General features: G+C 60.3%; 3 protein-coding genes across 7 annotated transcripts; all 3 read left to right on the forward strand.

Annotated features, from left to right (window-relative positions):
* Positions 1-85: 85 nt before the first annotated feature.
* RNASEK (ribonuclease K) lies at positions 86-1,828 on the forward strand. Its single transcript, XM_007091631.3, has 3 exons — positions 86-343; positions 1,005-1,081; positions 1,484-1,828. Exons 1-3 carry the CDS (start codon positions 101-103, stop codon positions 1,623-1,625), a joined length of 462 nt encoding a protein of 153 aa, XP_007091693.3. The 5' UTR covers positions 86-100; the 3' UTR covers positions 1,626-1,828.
* Positions 1,829-2,072: 244 nt separating this feature from the next.
* Positions 2,073-4,685, forward strand: CE1H17orf49 (chromosome E1 C17orf49 homolog). 3 transcript variants are annotated; one of them, XM_042966157.1, is made up of 6 exons: positions 2,073-2,201; positions 2,394-2,488; positions 2,929-3,030; positions 3,660-3,850; positions 4,055-4,159; positions 4,421-4,685. In XM_042966157.1, the coding sequence occupies exons 1-6, from the start codon at positions 2,181-2,183 to the stop codon at positions 4,483-4,485; spliced, it is 579 nt and encodes a 192-aa protein (XP_042822091.1). In that variant the 5' UTR covers positions 2,073-2,180; the 3' UTR covers positions 4,486-4,685. The 3 variants fall into 3 exon arrangements, with proteins under 3 accessions (XP_042822091.1, XP_042822092.1, XP_042822093.1); XM_042966158.1 differs by having other exon boundaries at positions 4,425-4,685; XM_042966159.1 differs by lacking the exon at positions 2,929-3,030.
* Positions 4,686-10,264: 5,579 nt separating this feature from the next.
* On the forward strand, positions 10,265-17,252 carry BCL6B (BCL6B transcription repressor). 3 transcript variants are annotated; one of them, XM_042967425.1, is made up of 9 exons: positions 10,265-10,301; positions 10,853-11,043; positions 11,246-11,467; positions 11,570-11,902; positions 12,152-12,276; positions 12,841-13,005; positions 13,094-13,224; positions 13,338-13,475; positions 13,865-17,252. In XM_042967425.1, the coding sequence occupies exons 2-9, from the start codon at positions 10,865-10,867 to the stop codon at positions 13,979-13,981; spliced, it is 1,410 nt and encodes a 469-aa protein (XP_042823359.1). In that variant the 5' UTR covers positions 10,265-10,301; positions 10,853-10,864; the 3' UTR covers positions 13,982-17,252. The 3 variants fall into 3 exon arrangements, with proteins under 3 accessions (XP_042823359.1, XP_042823362.1, XP_042823361.1); XM_042967428.1 differs by lacking the exon at positions 10,265-10,301 and adding an exon at positions 10,437-10,465; XM_042967427.1 differs by lacking the exon at positions 10,265-10,301 and adding an exon at positions 10,446-10,500.
* The last annotated feature ends 759 nt before the right edge of the window (positions 17,253-18,011 follow it).

Below are 18,011 nucleotides of genomic sequence, written 5' to 3' on the forward strand. Positions count from 1 at the left end.
TCCTGGGGGGCCGTCTCGGCCTCACACGCCTCCCGCTCCGCCGGAGATCCGGGAGGGCCTGGAGGCGCCCAGCGAAGTCCGCCCGGCGTCCCCCGGCGCGATGGTTGGGACCGGAGGCCACGCCCCCTCGGCTGCGCTCCCGGCGGCCCGTCCTCCGCCGCGCGAGCCCCCAAGTCCAGCTCGCTTTCCCCGGGCGCATCCGGGCCTCCGTCTCGCCGCCTTTCCGCTCGGCACGCGACTAGGTGTTCCCCCGACCCCCTTCTCCATGGCGTCGCTTCTGTGCTGTGGGCCCAAGCTGGCCGCCTGCGGCATCGTCCTCAGCGCCTGGGGAGTGATCATGTTGGTGAGGGGACCGCCGGCGAGAGCCGGAGAGGGCCCGACGCGCCCCAGCGTTGGAGGGCTGGAAAGCTGGGAGAGTCCGGGCCGTAGGAAGCAGCAGGCAGGCTGAAGGGGGAGGCTGATTACCCGCTGGAGGACGAGACACTTGAGCTTGAGAAATGGGGAACTTAAAGGGGCGGGAGGGAGACGAAGCTGGGAACGGGAGCCGCGGCTGGTAAATTTGGAGACCCCTCAAGGTAGGAGGAAGACGAGCTGGGGTCTTGAGAGACGCCTGCGCTGAGTAGAGGGCAGTGGGGCAAGGGAGCGCTTGTTCCCGAAATGGGTAGCGGGGCCCTTGTTTCCCCACGACTACCCGCCCCCCTCCAGGAAGAAATACTCAGAAGGGCCGATTTCCTCCCCGTCCCGTGATAATGACGCCCCTGGACAAGAGGATAATCTGGGTTGCTCACTATTCCTGCCCTTGCACCAGCCGAGCCGTCTCCGTCACCGACTCAGCGCCCTATTCCGGGTGACGGAGTCCGAATCCGGCAACAACTACTCGAGTCCCAGCTCGTTCCGGTAGTGCCCAAATCCAGATGTTGTGGCAACATTAGAAGTGGGAGGAGTTTAGACAGCGAGCAGGTTCGGTGCCTGGGTTCACCCACCAGACCATTCCCTCTTTTCAGATAATGCTCGGAATCTTTTTCAACGTCCATTCCGCTGTGCTAATAGAGGACGTCCCTTTCACCGAGAAAGATTTTGAGTAAGTCAGGTGGGAGCGGCGGGGCTGGGGGCGGGTGGGAGGCGGCTGAACCGCAGTAGAACGGTAGGCGGGGGATTACAGGTGGCGGGGTGCTTGGGGCCCCGAGGCGAGGGAGCTGAGTGCAGACGGCTAGTCTCCCTAGCGGTCGCGGAGTCGGACCTGAGTGGCCATGCTAAGCCCACCGCTTTAGGCGTGGCTTCTTGGGTATATTCCTTGACTTCTCTGCGCCGCCATCCACCTCTGCCAAGGGGATGCTATCATAGGGGTCACCCCGGAGGGTTAGGAGGAAGCCCGAATAGTACGTGTAGAAGCGCCTAGAATGGTGGCTGGCACACCGTGCCCAGTAAATGTTGGCTGCTGGACGGTTTCTGACACTTCACTACCTAATCTCCTCCCCCCTAGGAAAGACCCCCAGAAAATATATGACCTTTACGAGCGAGTCAGCTACAACTGTTTCATCGCCGCGGGCCTTTATCTCCTCCTCGGGGGCTTCTCCTTCTGCCAAGTTCGACTCAATAAGCGCAAGGAGTACATGGTGCGCTAGAGCATCGTCGCGCCTCCCCTCTGCGGCCCCCTCCTCTATTTAAAGACTCTCCCAGCCCTCCCACCCGCGTCCCCACTCCGGCGCCCCCTGCGGGACCGGGTTTCCCTGCGCCGAGATTGAATCGCTCCTTCCCCGGCGGAGGGAGGCGGCCTCCCTGACCCCCCCCCCCACACACATACAATAAAGCGAAACCGCTCCCTTCAGCCTCGTGTCTGTGCTTGGGTCGGAGTGAGGGGGGGGGACGGGCACGGGGGCTGGAGGCCGGTGTCCACACCCGGAGTCTCGACGCACCGACGGAAGTGGAGTGAGGCCGGGCCGGAAGTGAGGCGGTGTCTTCTTCCACCGTCGGCCCTCGGCTCGCCCGGGGCCGCCCGAGCCTCGGCTGCTGGCGAGGGGGGGGGGGGGGGAGCGGCCGAGCGGGAGCCAATCGGCGGCGGCGGAGGGGGCGGGACTTCCTGCGCGGGGGCCCGAGCGCCTCGGTCGCCCGGCTCCGTGGTCCCGGCCAGGCGGCGGCGGCGGCGGCGGCGGCGTCTCCGTGAGGAGGCGCGCGGGACCATGACGTCAGCGTCCACGAAGGTTCGCCCTCGCTCGCGGACAGCGCTCCCTGGCGGCCACGGGAGGGCGGCCCCCCCCTCCCCCGTTGGTGCCGACTCTTCCGCCCGAGGCGGGGGGCGGGCGGGAGCCGGGCCGGGGTGGGGCCAGGGGCTCGGGGCGGGCGGGCGGGGGGGGGGGGTGCGCCGGCCCCCCGTGACGCTGCCCCGCCCCCAGGTCGGGGAGATCTTCTCGGCGGCGGGCGCCGCCTTCACGAAGCTCGGGGAGCTGACGATGCAGCTGCATCCCGTGGCCGACTCTTCCCCCGCGGGGTACGTGAGCGCGGGGCGCGCGGACTCCGTGGGGCCGGGACAGGTGGCAGCTCGCCGGTGTGAATAAAGACTGTCGGATGAGGGAATGACAGGTAGCAGCGCAGACTGGAGGCTCCAGACCCGGAACCCCTGCCGCGAGCCGGCGGCCGCAGAGCCGGGGGGGTCCCCTGCGCACCGCGCGCGGGGTTCTGTCCGTGAGACCCCCGCGGGTCGGATGGGTCTGCGCCGGCTGCTCACAGCCGCCGCTTCACGTGCCTGGGGGAGAGGCTTGGGGGTCCTCAGGATTCCCACGGGGCGTTAAGAGCTTTTATTTGTTTATTTTTTAAGAAAGCCCTCTTTAGGGATCCACGGAAGGGGCCCCAGCGCCTGCGGGGGAGGCTTGGGGGCTGGCTGCGCACCCCCCTTCCCACTTTCGCTGTTCCCCCTTTCCCCTCTGACAGCGCCAAGTGGACGGAGACGGAGATAGAGATGCTGAGGGCTGCTGTGAAGCGGTTTGGGGACGATCTTAATCACATCAGCTGTGTCATCAAGGAACGGACAGTGTGAGGGAGGGTGGCCGGCAGAGGAGGGGGGGGCGGGTGGGCACTGTCTTCCACCGCACCCGCGCCAGCCCGAGGTCCACCTTCCCGAGAACTCCCTTCCAGCTCGACAGCCCTCCTGCCTCGCTGCCGGCTCTGTTAGCGCCTCCGCGAAGAGTTTGGTCAGAAGTTAACTGAACCGCCGGGGTAACAGGACCTCCCAAGAATTTAATCTCGGGGCGGGGGCCGCCTGAGATCCCCAGCAACCGGAACTTCTCTGGTTGTTTGCGCGGCTCCTTGGAGGGGACATTGTGATTCCGAACGAGTTGATCAGGATCCGCTAATAAGTCCCCCTCTACCTGTCGGTCAGCCACCAAGGTTCACCTGGGAGCCTTCCACCCCGGAAGAGAATTAGGACGCGGGCCTTTCCGCCACTCAGCTCAGGGAGTCCACTCTTCAGATTCCATCCGCCCTAAGCGCGTGCAAAGCCTCAGGAAGATGAGAACCCTACCAAAGGGCCAGGGCCCTAACCAGATTCTTATGGAGGGGCTCCCAGTGTTCCTTCAGAACGGCCCATTACCCCTTTCCTCCCCTCCCTTCTTCCTTCAGTCTCCCCGGGACTCCCTCCCTAACCTGCTCTGTCTTCTCTTCAGGGCCCAGATAAAGGCCACCGTGAAGCGTAAGGTGTACGAAGACTCCGGCATCCCTCTTCCGGCCGAGTCACCCAAGAAAGGGCCCAAGAAGGTGCCATCTGGTGTCTTGTCGCCTCCTCCAGCCGCCCCTCCACCAAGCAGCTCCAGTGTCCCTGAGGCCGGGGCCCCCCCCGTAAAGAAACAGAAGGCCGGTGAGGGCTGTGGGGCTGAAGGTTCAGTGGGAGAATCGGGCTTGGGCCCGGGAAGGACAAATATCCCTTCCTCTCCCCGTCAGGGTTCCCAGAGAGTGGCTGAGAGGGCAGAGGGAGAGGGAGCTCGAGGCTCTGGGAAGCTGGGGGGCAGTCAGAGAACCTAGAACCCAGTTGATGTCCCCACCCCCCCCACCCCCCCCCCAGATGTGACACTCAGCGCTCTGAACGACTCGGACGCCAATAGTGACCTGGTGGACATCGAAGGGCTAGGAGAAACCCCTCCGGCCAAGAAACTCAACTTCGACCAGGGTAGGCGTCCTCCTCCTCCCACACCAGCGACGGGGCTGGGGGGCGGGGGGGGGGGGGGGGAAGCGCTCACTCGGATGGTAGGGGAGGGTCTCCACAGGAGCCCCCTGCCCCCTCGTACAGAGGTTCTGGAAGAGAAGGTCCTCCAGTCCACGCTGCGGGGGATGGGCTCAGCAAAGAGCCGGTGATGTGGGGGGGTAGGAGTCGCTTTGGAGGCATACTTGGGGCTCACCCCGTCTCGGCCCATCTTGCTTCCTGTTCCAGACAGCCTGACCCTGGATTCTGGCCTTCTCGTGACCTCTGCTGACCCTCCTCTGCTCTCTCGCTGAGCCTTCCACCTCTGACCCCTCTCACTGTTCACCCTGGACCTGTGGATCGCCTGGGACTCCGAGCGGACCCGCAGAGCACGGCCCACGAGGCCGCTGGGGCTGCGCACTCTGCTGTTCCCATATGAGCGTCTACCCCCAGCCCCTTTGACCTCCATCAGACGGACGTTTTTATACCGAAAACAATAAAGATTCTCCTCTCAGCTCCGTGCCTGCAGCCTAACATCACTGGAGCGCCGCGGGCGGGTGCCTCTCCCCTCAGCCCCACGGGGCTCAGCCCCTTCTGGAAGTTCTCACCACCCTGCCTAGAGCAGCACAGCCAATATTGGCAGGCTCTCTTCCCAGTGCCAATATTTCTGTGCTGCTAGAGCCAGGGGAGCTGGGCGTGGGCAACAAAGACTCCACTTTGCTCTCCGAAGGCAGAACTGAGCTCCCAGGGTCTCTGGCGGTCAGTATTCCTGAGGCTGCCCTGGGGATCTCAGAGGGGCGTATTTCCAGTGCTTTCATCCCCCCCCCCCCCCCACAACACCTCACAAGAAGGCCCAGATGTTTTCCGTGTCGCTTCTCCGGGGTGGCCTCCCCGGGCCAAGCCTCAGCGGTGCCTCCCCCACCCTCGCTCTAACACCACAGTGTGGTTTGGACGTGGCCACAGTGCCGTACAAACCACAGTGTGCTGCTGGGGCGGGGGCAGGACCGGGGTGGGTTGAGAGCACGGGACGGGGCTGTGAAGACCCCGGCACCCAGAGCAGGGACATAGACAAGGCTCACGAGGCAAACGTGGCCCCAAGAGGGGTTGGGGAAAATAAGAAACGGGGGCCGGGCGCCGACGGGGGCCTATGGGGCGAGCTCGCAGTGGTGATAAGACTGGAGCCATCTTCCCTCTGCAGGAGCTCTGCTCAGGGGATCCCTAGGGTGGGGTCAGGGGCAGAGGAAGCGGGGAATGACCGTGGGGGCCAACACACTGCCTGCCGACTCGGCGAGGGCAGGGCCCCGAGGCTTCCTGTGTCCGTTCCTCCCCTCCCTGGGTCAGAACCCAAGAGAAAGCAAGGAGAGACAGAAGGCCAAGGACAGCAGGGTTGGGAGTTGGCAGTCCAGAGGTGGTGGGGCCGGAACATGGTCGGGAGAGGGGGGCCGGAAGTCGCCCTGGGCCCTGGGCCTGCCACAAGATGGAGGTCCAAGGCAGGAAATGGAGGCCAGGGGGAAAAGGGGAGCAGCAGGGCCCAGGAAGAGGGCTGCCTGGACCTGGGGGCCAGGTACTCAACCCCCAGCACTGCTCCAGCTCCCCGCCGCCCCCCAGGACCCCCGCCCTGCCCCCTACGACCACCCCCATCAGCCCATCCAGCAGGCCCAGGAAGGCGGGCCCACCCCAGAAAGCCACGTTTAAGCTGAGACACACATGCCTGTCCCCACCCCCACCCTAGGCCTCCCCTCAGCCTCTTCCTCCTGCCCAGGACTTGATTTTTAGAAGCACCCCACAGGAAGCACAATCTAGGGGCCCAGAGGCCTTCCACAAATCAAAATAACATCCTCTGAAACCCTGAGGTCTTCCTTCGTCCCATTCCACCCTTTACCACCACCCCCCTGCCGACACACCCCCCAAAACTCTTAGCAATCAAAAAGATCTAAAATGGTGGGTGTAAGCAGTCTGCTTGGGCCCCGGGGGTGCCAGACCCCCTGCCTTGAGACCCCTGTCTGTCCTCTACCAAATCCCGCCAGGGCCTCCTGGTCCTCACCCCACCCTCCATAGCCCCCCAAACTGAGCAGCTGTCCCCAGCTCCCAATTCTCGGCAGAGCCTTTGTGGGGGTGAAACAGAAATCAAACACCATGCTAACGGCCGGGGATGTTGGGGGGCCTTCGGGACTCAGCCTTTGGTTTCCACCTGGCGGACTGCACTCGAGGGGCACAAGAGAAAGCCTCTCCAATCGTCCCCCCACTTCCAGGACTGACAAAGCCCAACCCCACCCCAACACGCACCTCCAAACCTCCCCCCCAACCGCCACGTCTCTCCTGAAAACAGGGGACACTTTCCTCCCCACTTACCTCAGCTACTCTCCCCTGAGATCCTGGTCCCCTATTTTGAAGGGAGCAAAATTTGGGGTGCATCCCTCACATTTGGGGCGCAGGAGAAAGGAGCCGCCCCAGTCGCATCGCCGGCCTCCTTCCTCTCGGCTGGCTCAGGGAGTGGGGAGTGCCCTAGGGAGGGGGGACCCCCACAAGAGAGCTCAGAAGGGGGTTCCTCCATTCCCAGTCAGAATTGGGGACACCCCCCCAAACCCGTCCCAGCCCATCCGTCTCCAACTCGGCGGGAGAGGCAGCTGCAATGCCCCAGTCAGATTCCCCCAACACTACATTCCTCACCCCATCTAGAGGGGTCCCGGGGGCCCCAAAAAATCCCAAAAAAATCTAGGATGTTGGCAGGACGGTCCTGGACCAGCACCCCAAATTTGGGGTCCTCAGATACCCCCGTTTTTTCAGGAAAATTCCGTCTTTCACCTGCCTCCCGCCAGCCCTGCTCTGTCCCGATGCCAATTTTGGAAGTCACTCCCTCCTTCCTCCTCCCCGGCTCTCCAGGCCCCCCCGCTCGGGGGCTAGGGTCCAGGAAACCTGGCTTCCAGACCGGGGGGCACTCCTCGAAGGGCTAGGGGCCAGGAGGTCAAGCTCATAGCCCCAGTCTCAGGGAAGCAGGAAAGCCCGATCCTCCCCTCCCCTCCCCCCTGGCTGGTCTCCGCGGTGGTTTAAGGAAAGTCTGGAGGATTGGAATCTGCCATTGCTGTTGCACAGGCAGGTTTTTTTCCTTGGGTTGGGGGGGTGGGCGGTGGGAGGGAGAGAGGGGAGGAGAGCCGAAGAGAGCAGGGACCCAGGCGTGCAGAGCTGGCCTGAGTCACCCCCTCGCCCCTGCTGCCGTGGGGCACCCCTCCCCCCTCCCCACCTCACCCACATTCCCAGTGCTCTGTCTGCTTCCCGTTTGGGGCTCTTATCCTGGAAACTCTGGGTACAAGAATCACCTCCTCGTACCCCCCCCCACCACCACCACCTCTCCTTGCCAAAGTTCCAACAGCACTGCCCAAGCCCGGGATGTCCACTTTACCACGGGACACCCCATGTCCCCCCACCTTCCCGGAAAGCGAGGTGTGCTCCCTTAAGAAATTGGGGTTCCGAGTCTGAAACCACCTTTTCTCCCTCAGATCTATCCAGGCCACATAGAAATAAGAGGAGACACCCTACCCACTACCTTTCCAAATCTCTCCCTTCACATCCTGGGCGTAATTGGGGGTCCACCAGAAAAAGAGATTTCTAGAATCCAGGGTGAGAGGGAGCTCTGGGCAAAGGACATCCCACATCAGCATCATGCTCCAAATTAAGTGAACCTTCAGATCAATCTCACCTTGAGACCCATCCCTCCACTTCATCAAACACACCCAAAGAGTGGCAAAAAAAAACACCCCAAAATAAGGACACCCCAAAACTTTAGTCTCTCACCCTGGGCCCTCACCTTGTTTCTCCCCCTGGAAAAACCTTCATGGCTATCTATGTAAACAGTGGACTGTTCCCCTCAAAGTAAGTTTCCACAACATTCAGATATAAAGCTTTGCTTCCCCTCAGTGACCCCTGGTAGCAGAAGGCCTTCAAACTTGCTCCCAGGTCCCTATTATGTCCTGCCTCAGGCTAATAAAAAACCCTCGAAGTGAAATTTCACGCCCCCCAAATCTAACCTGAGCCTCGAAACGCATACGGCTTCCCCAAACAGACTGTACCCCAAAGTCAGCATGACTGCTCTACTCGAAATCAGATGGTCCATATGCACCCATGACTATGAATCCCCGAAACAAAACCCTCACCCACCCCCTGAAGACCATCTAGCGGTTTGTCCTCATATTCCAAGCTGACAATCTCCAAATTATGGGTGTCAGAATCCCCCCAAACGAATGTAGCTTCAGACTCAGCTCCCTCCAACTTACCATTGGCCCTCGGGGCCTGAATTCAGCCGCCAGTGCCCAAAACAGTCAAATGAACTCAATACCCGGTCATAAACGTGCACTCTCCACCAACTGACCAGATAGCGCAAAATCGACTCCAGCCCGATCCCCAAGGGAGCCCCCAGGCGACCTCCCAACTCCAAATGGAGCAGCGACCGAAGTAACCGTCACAGACAAAGGCCACACCGACCCCCACCCCATCCCTAGTGGTCCTGGATTCTCCATTTCTCAGCTGCTCTTTCCTGCACCCAAATAAAGACACCCTCAGATCTGAAGAGGAGGACCCCAGGCCCGGATAGGCAGCTCCATGGATGACGGGTAGATGTCCCTGGGCACCTGTAGACTGTCCTGAACACAAATGCAAGCCCTGCTTTGCAGCTAGCCTCAGCTCTGCCTCCCCCGCCCCCGCCGAATAAACACTGCCGCCCCCAACGTCTCCCCAAACAAAATACGAGGGTGTGACCCGTGCCTATCTCCCAGATGCGGGGACCTAAATTTAGGGTTACCGGCCCCTCCTTCCCTCTCTCCCTCCTGCTACCCTGAGACCCTCCCTCCCTGCTTTCCTTTCTCCGTCCACCGCACCCAAATTTCATATTAATGTTCACTAAAAATTCACCCCTACAGACAGATTGATAGGGTCTAGCTAATTAGAAAAGAAAACCCTGAGCACCCAGGGCTCAGACCCAGAGCCCGCGGATTTCTAACCCCGGCCTCGGAGGAAAGTCCCCGCTGTCACCTAACTCTCCCTCCCTCCGCCCAACCCCAGTCCCCTCCTAGGAGACAGAGGGACAAAATTAACCAGCGCAAAGGGGAGAACGAAGGTTTCAGCCGCTCAGACCGAGTGGATCCTGCGCCCCGGTCCGAGTGGACCCCAGCCGGGTGGAGACGGCGAGGCGAGGCTAGTGCTCGTCCGCCCCCTCGTGGAAGGAGTCAAACATTGCCGGGTTTTGCCTACTTGCCGCGCTGGACCCCGGCGTCCCGCCAGCCTCCGAGCGTAGCCGACGGGCGGGTGCCCGAGGCCCTAGTGAGCTGGGATTGGGGGAGGGCGAGCGGGCTTTGGGCGGGAGTCTGTCTCTCTGGATCCCTAAAAGGATTCAGGAGAGAGTTGGGAGCGAGAATCCGGACGCCCAGGTCTCCTGAGCGTCTCTGGGCCCCCACCCGGGGCTTTCCCCACCTCCTCGAGGGGAAGCAGCTGGCGGAGCCGTCCGGTCGCAGGACAATGGAAGGAAACGAACTAGAAATCATATCCGTCCCCTCCCTAACCCGCCCGATCAGAGCCCCCCTTCTTGTAGGCACCGCTAGAGGAGCCTGCCATTCACACGACGCCCTCCCGCTGTCTCGAGACCCCACGCGAGTCCACCATCGCCTCCCCACACCTGGTGCCTTGTCGGGCGCCCCTTTATCTCCTGGATACCTTACGTTGGAAGGGGGGAGTTTCCCTGTGTTCACTCTCCGGGAACAGGCACCCCCTTCCAAAAGCCAACACACCAGTTTTCGCTGCCCCAGGCCCCTCGACGACCCGGGTCACCCATGTTTCCGATCTCGAGGTTCCACGACCCCCTCCCCAATTCCACCGTCCCATCCCCGGTTCCACTTTCAGTGGCCCAAGACCCCTGACGTTACGACCACCCAGGGTTTCTGAGGTCCCGCCCTCAAGCCGGAGACCCCGCCCCGGGCTCGCCATCTGGAGAGCAAGGGAGGAAGGAAGGATACAGACCCAGGCGTTCACCCCACCTCCACCCCCGCCCCCGCCATCCCGGCCAGATAAAGGAGCCGAGTCCAGGAGGGGAGAGGGACCCCGCCCCCCTGAGAAGAGAAGCCGCAGCCCCTGCAGGACGGGGGTAAGAACGACAGACTGAGGGACCCAGACTCCGGGGTCTCCGCGAAGGGTTCTGGATGGTAGGAAGACTGAGGCCCACTACTCGGGCTGCGCTAGGGGTCGGGGACCAGATAGTAGTGGGAATTCAGTGCTTCGGAAAGGGAGCTTCGACTGGGATTTGGAGAGGTGTGGACCGCGGGCCGTCTAGGGTCTCCAGGCAGGTGGGACACCCGAGAGCCAGGCGCGCGGCGAAGCAGAGGGGAGCGGGGTGCTGGAAGGGCACGAGCAGTGGGGACCAAGGGCGCTGCGGCCGGATTCCCCACGCGGGCCATCGACGGCGCGGTCGGGAACCTCCAGCTCGCTGCAGGCACTGTGGAGTCTCGGGGGGGGGGCGGGGGGGGTGCAGCGAGCGCCGGTGAACTGAGGCCAGAAACAACTAGACCGCTCGAGCCAGGCTGCGCGAGCCGGCCTAGGGGCTCGGCTCTAGCTGCGCGTCAGCAGAAGGGGCGAAGCGCGGAGGGCAGGCGTCTGAGGTCGGCCCGGGTGCCTGAGCTCCTTGCTCTGCCCCCGCAGGCCTGCGTCGCGATGGGCTCCACCGCCACCCCGGAGGGGGCGCTGGGCTACGTCCGCGAGTTCACGCGCCACTCCTCCGACGTGCTCGGCAACCTGAATGAGCTGCGCCTGCGCGGGATCCTCACTGACGTCACGCTGCTGGTTGGCGGGCAACCCCTCCGCGCCCACAAGGCGGTTCTTATCGCCTGCAGGTTGGACGGGTGACTCAGGGGATGGGGTGGGGCCAAATGGGAAAGGGGCGGAGCCATGAAGCCTTCGGAAGGGGATCCGAAGCCTAGCCTTCCGGAAGCAGGAGGCTGAGCACCCCGGGATTGGGGCGACAGTGGGGAGGACGTGGCGCGTGTCTCCCAGGGGCCCCCAGGCGCTAACATAGCCTATCTGCCCTCTGTCCAGCGGCTTCTTCTATTCAATTTTCCGAGGCCGCGCAGGAGTGGGGGTGGACGTGCTCTCCCTGCCCGGGGGCCCCGAAGCCGGAGGCTTCGCTCCCCTTCTGGACTTCATGTACACCTCACGCCTCCGCCTCTCTCCCGCCACTGCGCCCGCGGTCCTTGCGGCCGCCACCTACTTGCAGATGGAACATGTGGTCCAGGCATGCCACCGCTTCATCCAGGCCAGGTGAGGGAGCCCCAGCTCCGTGGGGGTGAGGTGGCATCCCGGGTGTCAAGGGCAGAGGCCGAGATTTGGAAATGGCACTGAGATCCATCGCACTGTTCCCAGCTATGAACCTCTGGGCATCTCTCTGCGGCCTTTGGAGGCAGAACCCCCCACGCCGCCAATGGCCCCTCCCCCGGGCAGTCCCAGGCGCTCCGAAGGACACCCGGACCCACCTACGGAGTCTCGCAGCTGCAGTCAAGGTAGCCCAGACCCCAAGGCCTGCAACTGGAAAAAATACAAGTTCATCGTGTTAAACTCTCAGGCCTCCCAAGCGGGGAGCCTGGCGGGGGAGAGGAGTTCCGGTCAACTTTGCCCCCAAGCCGGGCTCCCCAGTGGAGATGAGGCTTCCAGCAGCAGTGGCAGTGAAGAAGGACCCATTCCTGGTCCCCAGAGCAGGTACAGAAACTGGAACCTCAAGAATTGGTAGAGGCTAGCCTCAGCTAGGAGACCGAGCCACCGGGCGGGCCTGGGTGGTCAGGAGCGGAGAGGGAGGGGTGGGGCTTCGGCCGCACAAAGGGCGTGGCTCATTGGTCAGTATTGGCTCACCTCCAGGGGGCAGGCCTTTGGCTCCAAGTCCTCCGGGGTAGAACCCCCCCTCAGTAGAAGCTCTCCTAACCCTTTTCTCTGGGCTTGCCATCTGCCTAGGCTGTCTCCAACTGCTGTCACGGGACAGTTCAAGTGTGGGGCTCCAGTCCATACCCGCCATCTCCTCACAGCCCCGGCTCAAGAGACCCCTGGCTCACACTCTGGGCCGGCTTGTCCCCCACCAGGTACAAGAGCCCTTTCGGTTACTTCCTTCTTGGCTTTTCTCCTGGGTCTGCTCAAGGCCAAGTCTGGGCCAAAAGGAAAGGCCCTTTCCAATTACTGCAACGTAGAGTCACGTGCGGAGCTTTGAACAATCCCATCGCCCAGGTCACATCCCCGAAGATCAGAATGTCTGGAAGAGGGCACCAGGTATCAGTGCTCTTTAAAGCTTCCAGTGAGCAGCGAAGTTCTGGCCTGTTCCCCTCGGGGAGGAACGGTGGGCCCAGAGCTCGGCAGGGCCTGCCTCTCTGGCAAGCTGTCAACCATCGTGGTGCAAGAGGGGAGCAACAGGGGCCAGTAACTGGGGCCTCCCGGTACCACCGCCTCTACCGAAGAGGTTAGCAGAGTATTCTGGAGTCAGACAGACATGAAGTCAGATCTTGGCTTGTCCTCTCATTAACCATGTGACCTTGAGTAAGTCAGACGAGCCCCAGAAGCCTTTACAGTAAATTGGGAAAGAGAAAACCCACTTTACCGATGTGGTTTGAGCATTCATTGGTATTGTTGTCATGACCCACCTCCCCTCCCAGGAAGTGAATTTTTCAGCTGCCAGAACTGCGAGGCTGTGGCCGGGTGCTCATCGGGGCTGGACCCCTTGGCTCCTGGGGATGAGGACAAACCTTACAAGTGTCAGCTGTGCCGGTCCGCCTTCCGCTACAAAGGCAACCTGGCCAGTCACCGCACGGTGCACACAGGTAGGGGAGGAGAGGGCCCTCCCCGGGGCTTCGTGCCCGCAGGTGTCCTAGGGCCCAGTCCCCGACCTCCCTTCCTCCCTGCCTCCAGGGGAGAAGCCCTACCACTGTTCCATATGCGGGGCCCGCTTCAACCGGCCGGCCAACCTGAAAACGCACAGCCGCATCCACTCCGGAGAGAAGCCGTACAAGTGTGAGACGTGCGGCTCGCGCTTCGTGCAGGTACCCAGCCGGCTCCGAGGCCAAGCTCGGAGGCCAACTGGCCGGAGCGCGGGGCGGGGCCGCGGGGAGGGTCCCTCCGGCCGGCGCGGTCTGAGGTCCCCCTCCCCTCCCAGGTAGCGCACCTGCGCGCGCACGTGCTCATCCACACCGGGGAGAAGCCCTATCCCTGCCCCACCTGCGGCACTCGCTTCCGCCACCTACAGACCCTCAAGAGCCACGTTCGCATCCACACCGGGGAGAAGCCTTACCACGTGAGTACCCGCCCCGCCCCGCCCCGGCCTCGCCCGAAGCCTGAGGCGGGCCTCGCGTTTACCTAGGGGCGGGGCCCCGAGGGGAGCACCTGGAAGTGGGCGGAGTCCTGAGAGATCAAGGGGCGGGGCCGGGGAGGCTCAGGCACCCGAGTCAGGCCCCCGGACTGGGCGCCGTCCGTCCCCCACCCCGCGCCCCCAAGAGGAGCTTGTGGGGGGGGGGCTGAGGGCGGGGCCCGCCTCCTCGGCCTCCGCGGAGGATCTGGGAAGACGCGAAGACCGAAGAGCTGGTCTTCCGCGGGGAGCCGGACAGTTGCCCCGCGCGCCCCGCCTAAAAGGTGCTGGTGGAAGGGGGCGGGCGCTGACCCGGCTGTCCCCCCCCCCCCCCACAGTGCGACCCCTGCGGGCTGCATTTCCGGCACAAGAGTCAACTTCGGCTGCATCTGCGCCAGAAGCACGGGGCTGCCACCAACACTAAAGTGCACTACCACATTCTGGGGGGGCCCTAGCTGAGCGCCGCCCCGATCCCACTCGCCTCCTGGAAGCCGGGAAAGCTGCGCTCAGGCCCGGCCTCCCGGTCGGCCTTGGGCATGAGGAGAGGGGTGGTGTGCGAGGCCCCTCTGGTATCAGAAACAGCCACCGCCTTAAATTCTCATGGGGGGGCGGGGGCGGGGGGAACAGGGATGGCAGGTCGTGGCTTGATCTGCCTGTTTTGCTGGTCAAAACCTCTTCCCCACAATCGAAATTGTCCTGGAGGAGACAGCAAGCTGGGAGCTGAGGGAGGGGAGCGACTGGAGGCCTGGATTCCCTGAGGGAACAGTCCTCCACACGCGCGGCCCCCTCTCCGTTTGGTTTGTCTGTAAATATAATTTATTGAGGCCCGTGGGTGGCACCGGGGCCTCCATTCGATTGCATTTCCCACCTCCCTCTTCCACAAGTGTGATCCAAAGTGACCTGAAGCACAGTATGCGAGGTCACAGCTCTGCTGGCAGAGATTAGCACTTGGCCGCGTCCTTAGGCTTGAGTGTTTTATGATTATTATTGTCATTAACTTTTATCTTCGGAATCGTCTCGTTTCTTCAATCTGTTTGCTTGTTGGTGTGTGTAAAATGGAGGAAAGGTTTCTGTGTGTCCTGTCTCTCCCGATTGTAGGTCTGGAACCTTAATTTTCTAGGGCAGCACTGGGCACGTGTGAGTTTGTGGCATTGGGTCAGGAACCCTCTCCGGTATTCTGGATAATGTAGGTTCTCTAGCGGGCTGGAGCTGGCTATAGACTTTTTTCTCTGTTTTCAAGACTTCGAGGAAGCTTCATGGTGAGCTTGACGGGGAAGTAGGAAGTGTTTCCTGGGGGCTGTGGATGTGGGAGCTTTGTCAGTGTTGGAGTTAGGGGGAATGATTGGAGAGGCTTTCTCTTATGGCCCTAACCTTCCCAAGAGTCTGGCCACCTGGGTTTGGCTGCACTATGTCTGTCTGGCATGAACTGGACTGTATTTGAGCCCAGAATCTTCCCACGGGGGCTTGTGCTTAGCACTGAGTTGATCCCTCCATGAGGGAGAGATCTGAAATTCCTTATCAGAGATGATGCAAGCTTTTCGGGTTCTGCCCAGCCTCTAAGAATGGTATGGCCTGCAGGGGAATTATGAAACTCTTTATCTTGACTAACAGCTGAGTCACGACCAGTCCTTTACTGTAGATGTGTCTGGATTTGAATGTCCCTGGGGATTCTGTCTACCTGAGACAAACCCCTTCTCCCTTCGGTGAGCTTTTGGGCATTTGTGGCAAGGGTTCTGATTCCAGAAACGTCTTTGCCTTGAGAAGTCACAGGTGCTTGGTAGCTTTGTTACTTTAGAGAAGCCAGGTCTGTGACCTGGCCTTCCTGCCACTGTGTTCCTGTCTGAAACCAGCGAAGGCAGCAGGACCTTCCACAGGGAGAGAAATGGGGCTGAGTTCCATTCTGGATTTGCTAGAGTTTGGGATTATGATTGGGATTGCTGTTGGGATTAGAGATTTAAAAGATTAATTGACTGATGGACCTCCCAGCTGACGGAGTATCCAGGTAGGACTGAGAGATTGGTAGGTTGGTTGAGGGGCACAGTCTCCGGTGCAGGCCAAGCAGGTAGAAAATTGGGAATGGAGTTGCCTCTTAACTGGATGGGATGTCTGGAATGTGAGATGATACCCTGGAGCCTTGATTTACAGTCCTTCCCCTCCTTGGGAGCTCTTCGATTGCAGGGTGCGGTGTGGAGCTGGCTCAAGATAGGTCAGTACTAATCGCTTCTGCTTGAGGCCAGGTGAGAAATCAACTTTTCTTGATCTTTCCCTCTTACTCCTCTTACTTACTTACTCTTACTTTCAGATTTCTCAATCTGAAAACTCATGATCTAGATCTAGAGCAGAAGAGAGATAGGAGAAGGAACCATGATTTTTTTTTTTTTTTAAAGCCAACTGGATGGGCAGGTGGAGAGCGCCCAGGGGTGGAAATGTTAGATCCTGCAAGATCAGAATGTTGGAATAAAGAAGCCTCTCTGTGCTGCCTGCTGTGTCCAAGGTTCTTGCCTGGGAGGATCTGGGAGCAGGGTGCAGCCAGGGAAAGAAGGTTCTTCCCTGCTGGACTCCATCTTGGATTTTGTGACCATTCCACTGCCCCCATCACATCAGACCCTTAGAATGGCCCTTGTTCTCCCTTTCCCTGCCCTTGCCTTCCGGCTCATTGTGTGAGAACCAGTGACTTCATGAAGTTTCTCCGGAGCCACCTGCATCCTGCTGTTCTGAAGTCACTTCCTGGTCGAGGTGTGGGGGCAGCCTCGAGAAACCTGGAAGCCACGAATAATGCCGAGAGGCGGGGGTGGGGGGGAAGGGAATATGCATCTGTGCTGGGGTCCTAATGCTTGGGACACCCCCTGCCTACCACCACCACCGCCACCAAGGAAAATAGATAGGACTTGGGTCCCATGAGGACCGTACAGGATGCAGGTGGCAGTGACAAGGCCATGTATGTGGTTGGAGCCCATGTGAGAGCTCCACCCCTCCCCCAGCGATGGTGCCTTGGAATGTATCCACTGCCCAGTTCGTGCTTCTTCCCCGCCCTATGCGTGGCCTGGGTGCCCGGCTCCGCTCTGCCCGTAGGCAGAGGGTCACTGATTCTGTTAGGTTACCTCCCTTTTGGATTTAAATTCCTCATCTGTGAAAGAAGTCCATTAACATGGTCTGCCGTTCCTTCCAATATTTACAGTTTGTGGTTGTATTTCTCAATCTGAAAACTCATGATCTAGATTAGATTTTTTTTTTAAGTAAAATAATGAAACAACCCAAACTAAAACCTCTCTTCCTCCTCTCACTATAGCTTATGTCCTGTTGAAAATGAGACCAGCTAATATTACTTATCCCCTGCTACCTGTCAGGTCCTAAGCTAAGCATTTTATTTTAGTGCATACATAGATTTTCTAATTCAATTCCCCTGACAACCCGAAAAAGTAGGTACTAATCTTATCCCCAGTTTACAGTTAGGAAAGCCACCTGAGAGGCTCAGTGGCTTAGGCAGTATGTGATGAAACCAAGATTGGAGCCTTGATTTGCTCCTAAAGATTATGTTCCTGCACTATGTTATACAGCCACATCAATTTCTACGTCTTGGCATTATTTCCCGCCAGCCGAAGTTTTGATTCCACTTAACAAAATCTTGGGGGGGGGGCATGATTATTTTTATTAACCACACAAAATTATAAGGCTCAAAATGCTTTTCTTAAGAAAAATAGTTTTGGGAAAGCACAAGTGGGAAGGGGCAGAGAGAGGGGGACAGAGGATCCCTAAGCAGGCTCTGCGCTAACAGGCCGACAGCAGTGAGCCCAATGTGGGGCTCAAACTCGTGAACCGCGAGATCATGACCTGAGCTCAAGTCCAAAGCTCAACCAACTGAGCCACCCAGGCGCTCCTGCTTGCTTGCTTTTCTTTCTTTTGAGAGAGACAGAAAGAGCAGGGGAGGGGGTAGAGAGAGAGAGAGAGAGAGGGAGAGAATCCCAAGCAGATGCGGGGCTCGAACCCACGAACTGTGAGATCATGACCTGAGCTGAAACCGAGTCCCACGCTTAACCAAGTGAGCCACCCAAGGCTCTTTTTTTTTTTTTTTTTTTTTTAAGTAGGCGGCACACCCAGCATGGAACCCAATGCAGGCCTCGAACTTACGACCCTGAGATCAAGATCTGAGCTGAGATCGAGAATCGGATGCCCTACCCACTGAGCCACCCAGGCAGCCTCCCCCCTCCCCACCCCCATTTGTCTGGGTATGAGCCCTTGAACCCAAGTTGCCAGGTCAGGGTCTTGGGGAGCATGAATTATAATGAAGAAACAGGAAGCCAAGCCCTCGGTGCTGTCTTAGGTGGACCCACTGGGTACTGGTTGGGTAGGAGGGGCTGACCGCTCCGGTGGTCAGAACTTGGCTCTTTAGTCAACCCCATCAGGAGATCAAATACTGCGTAGAAGTTGTTACCAGAGGGTGAAAGAAAAGGTTCCAGCCCCACCGAGGAAGGGGTGTAGGTGATG

This window comes from Panthera tigris, chromosome E1 (assembly GCF_018350195.1).
Source record: "Panthera tigris isolate Pti1 chromosome E1, P.tigris_Pti1_mat1.1, whole genome shotgun sequence".
NCBI classification, from domain to species: domain Eukaryota; kingdom Metazoa; phylum Chordata; class Mammalia; order Carnivora; family Felidae; genus Panthera; species Panthera tigris.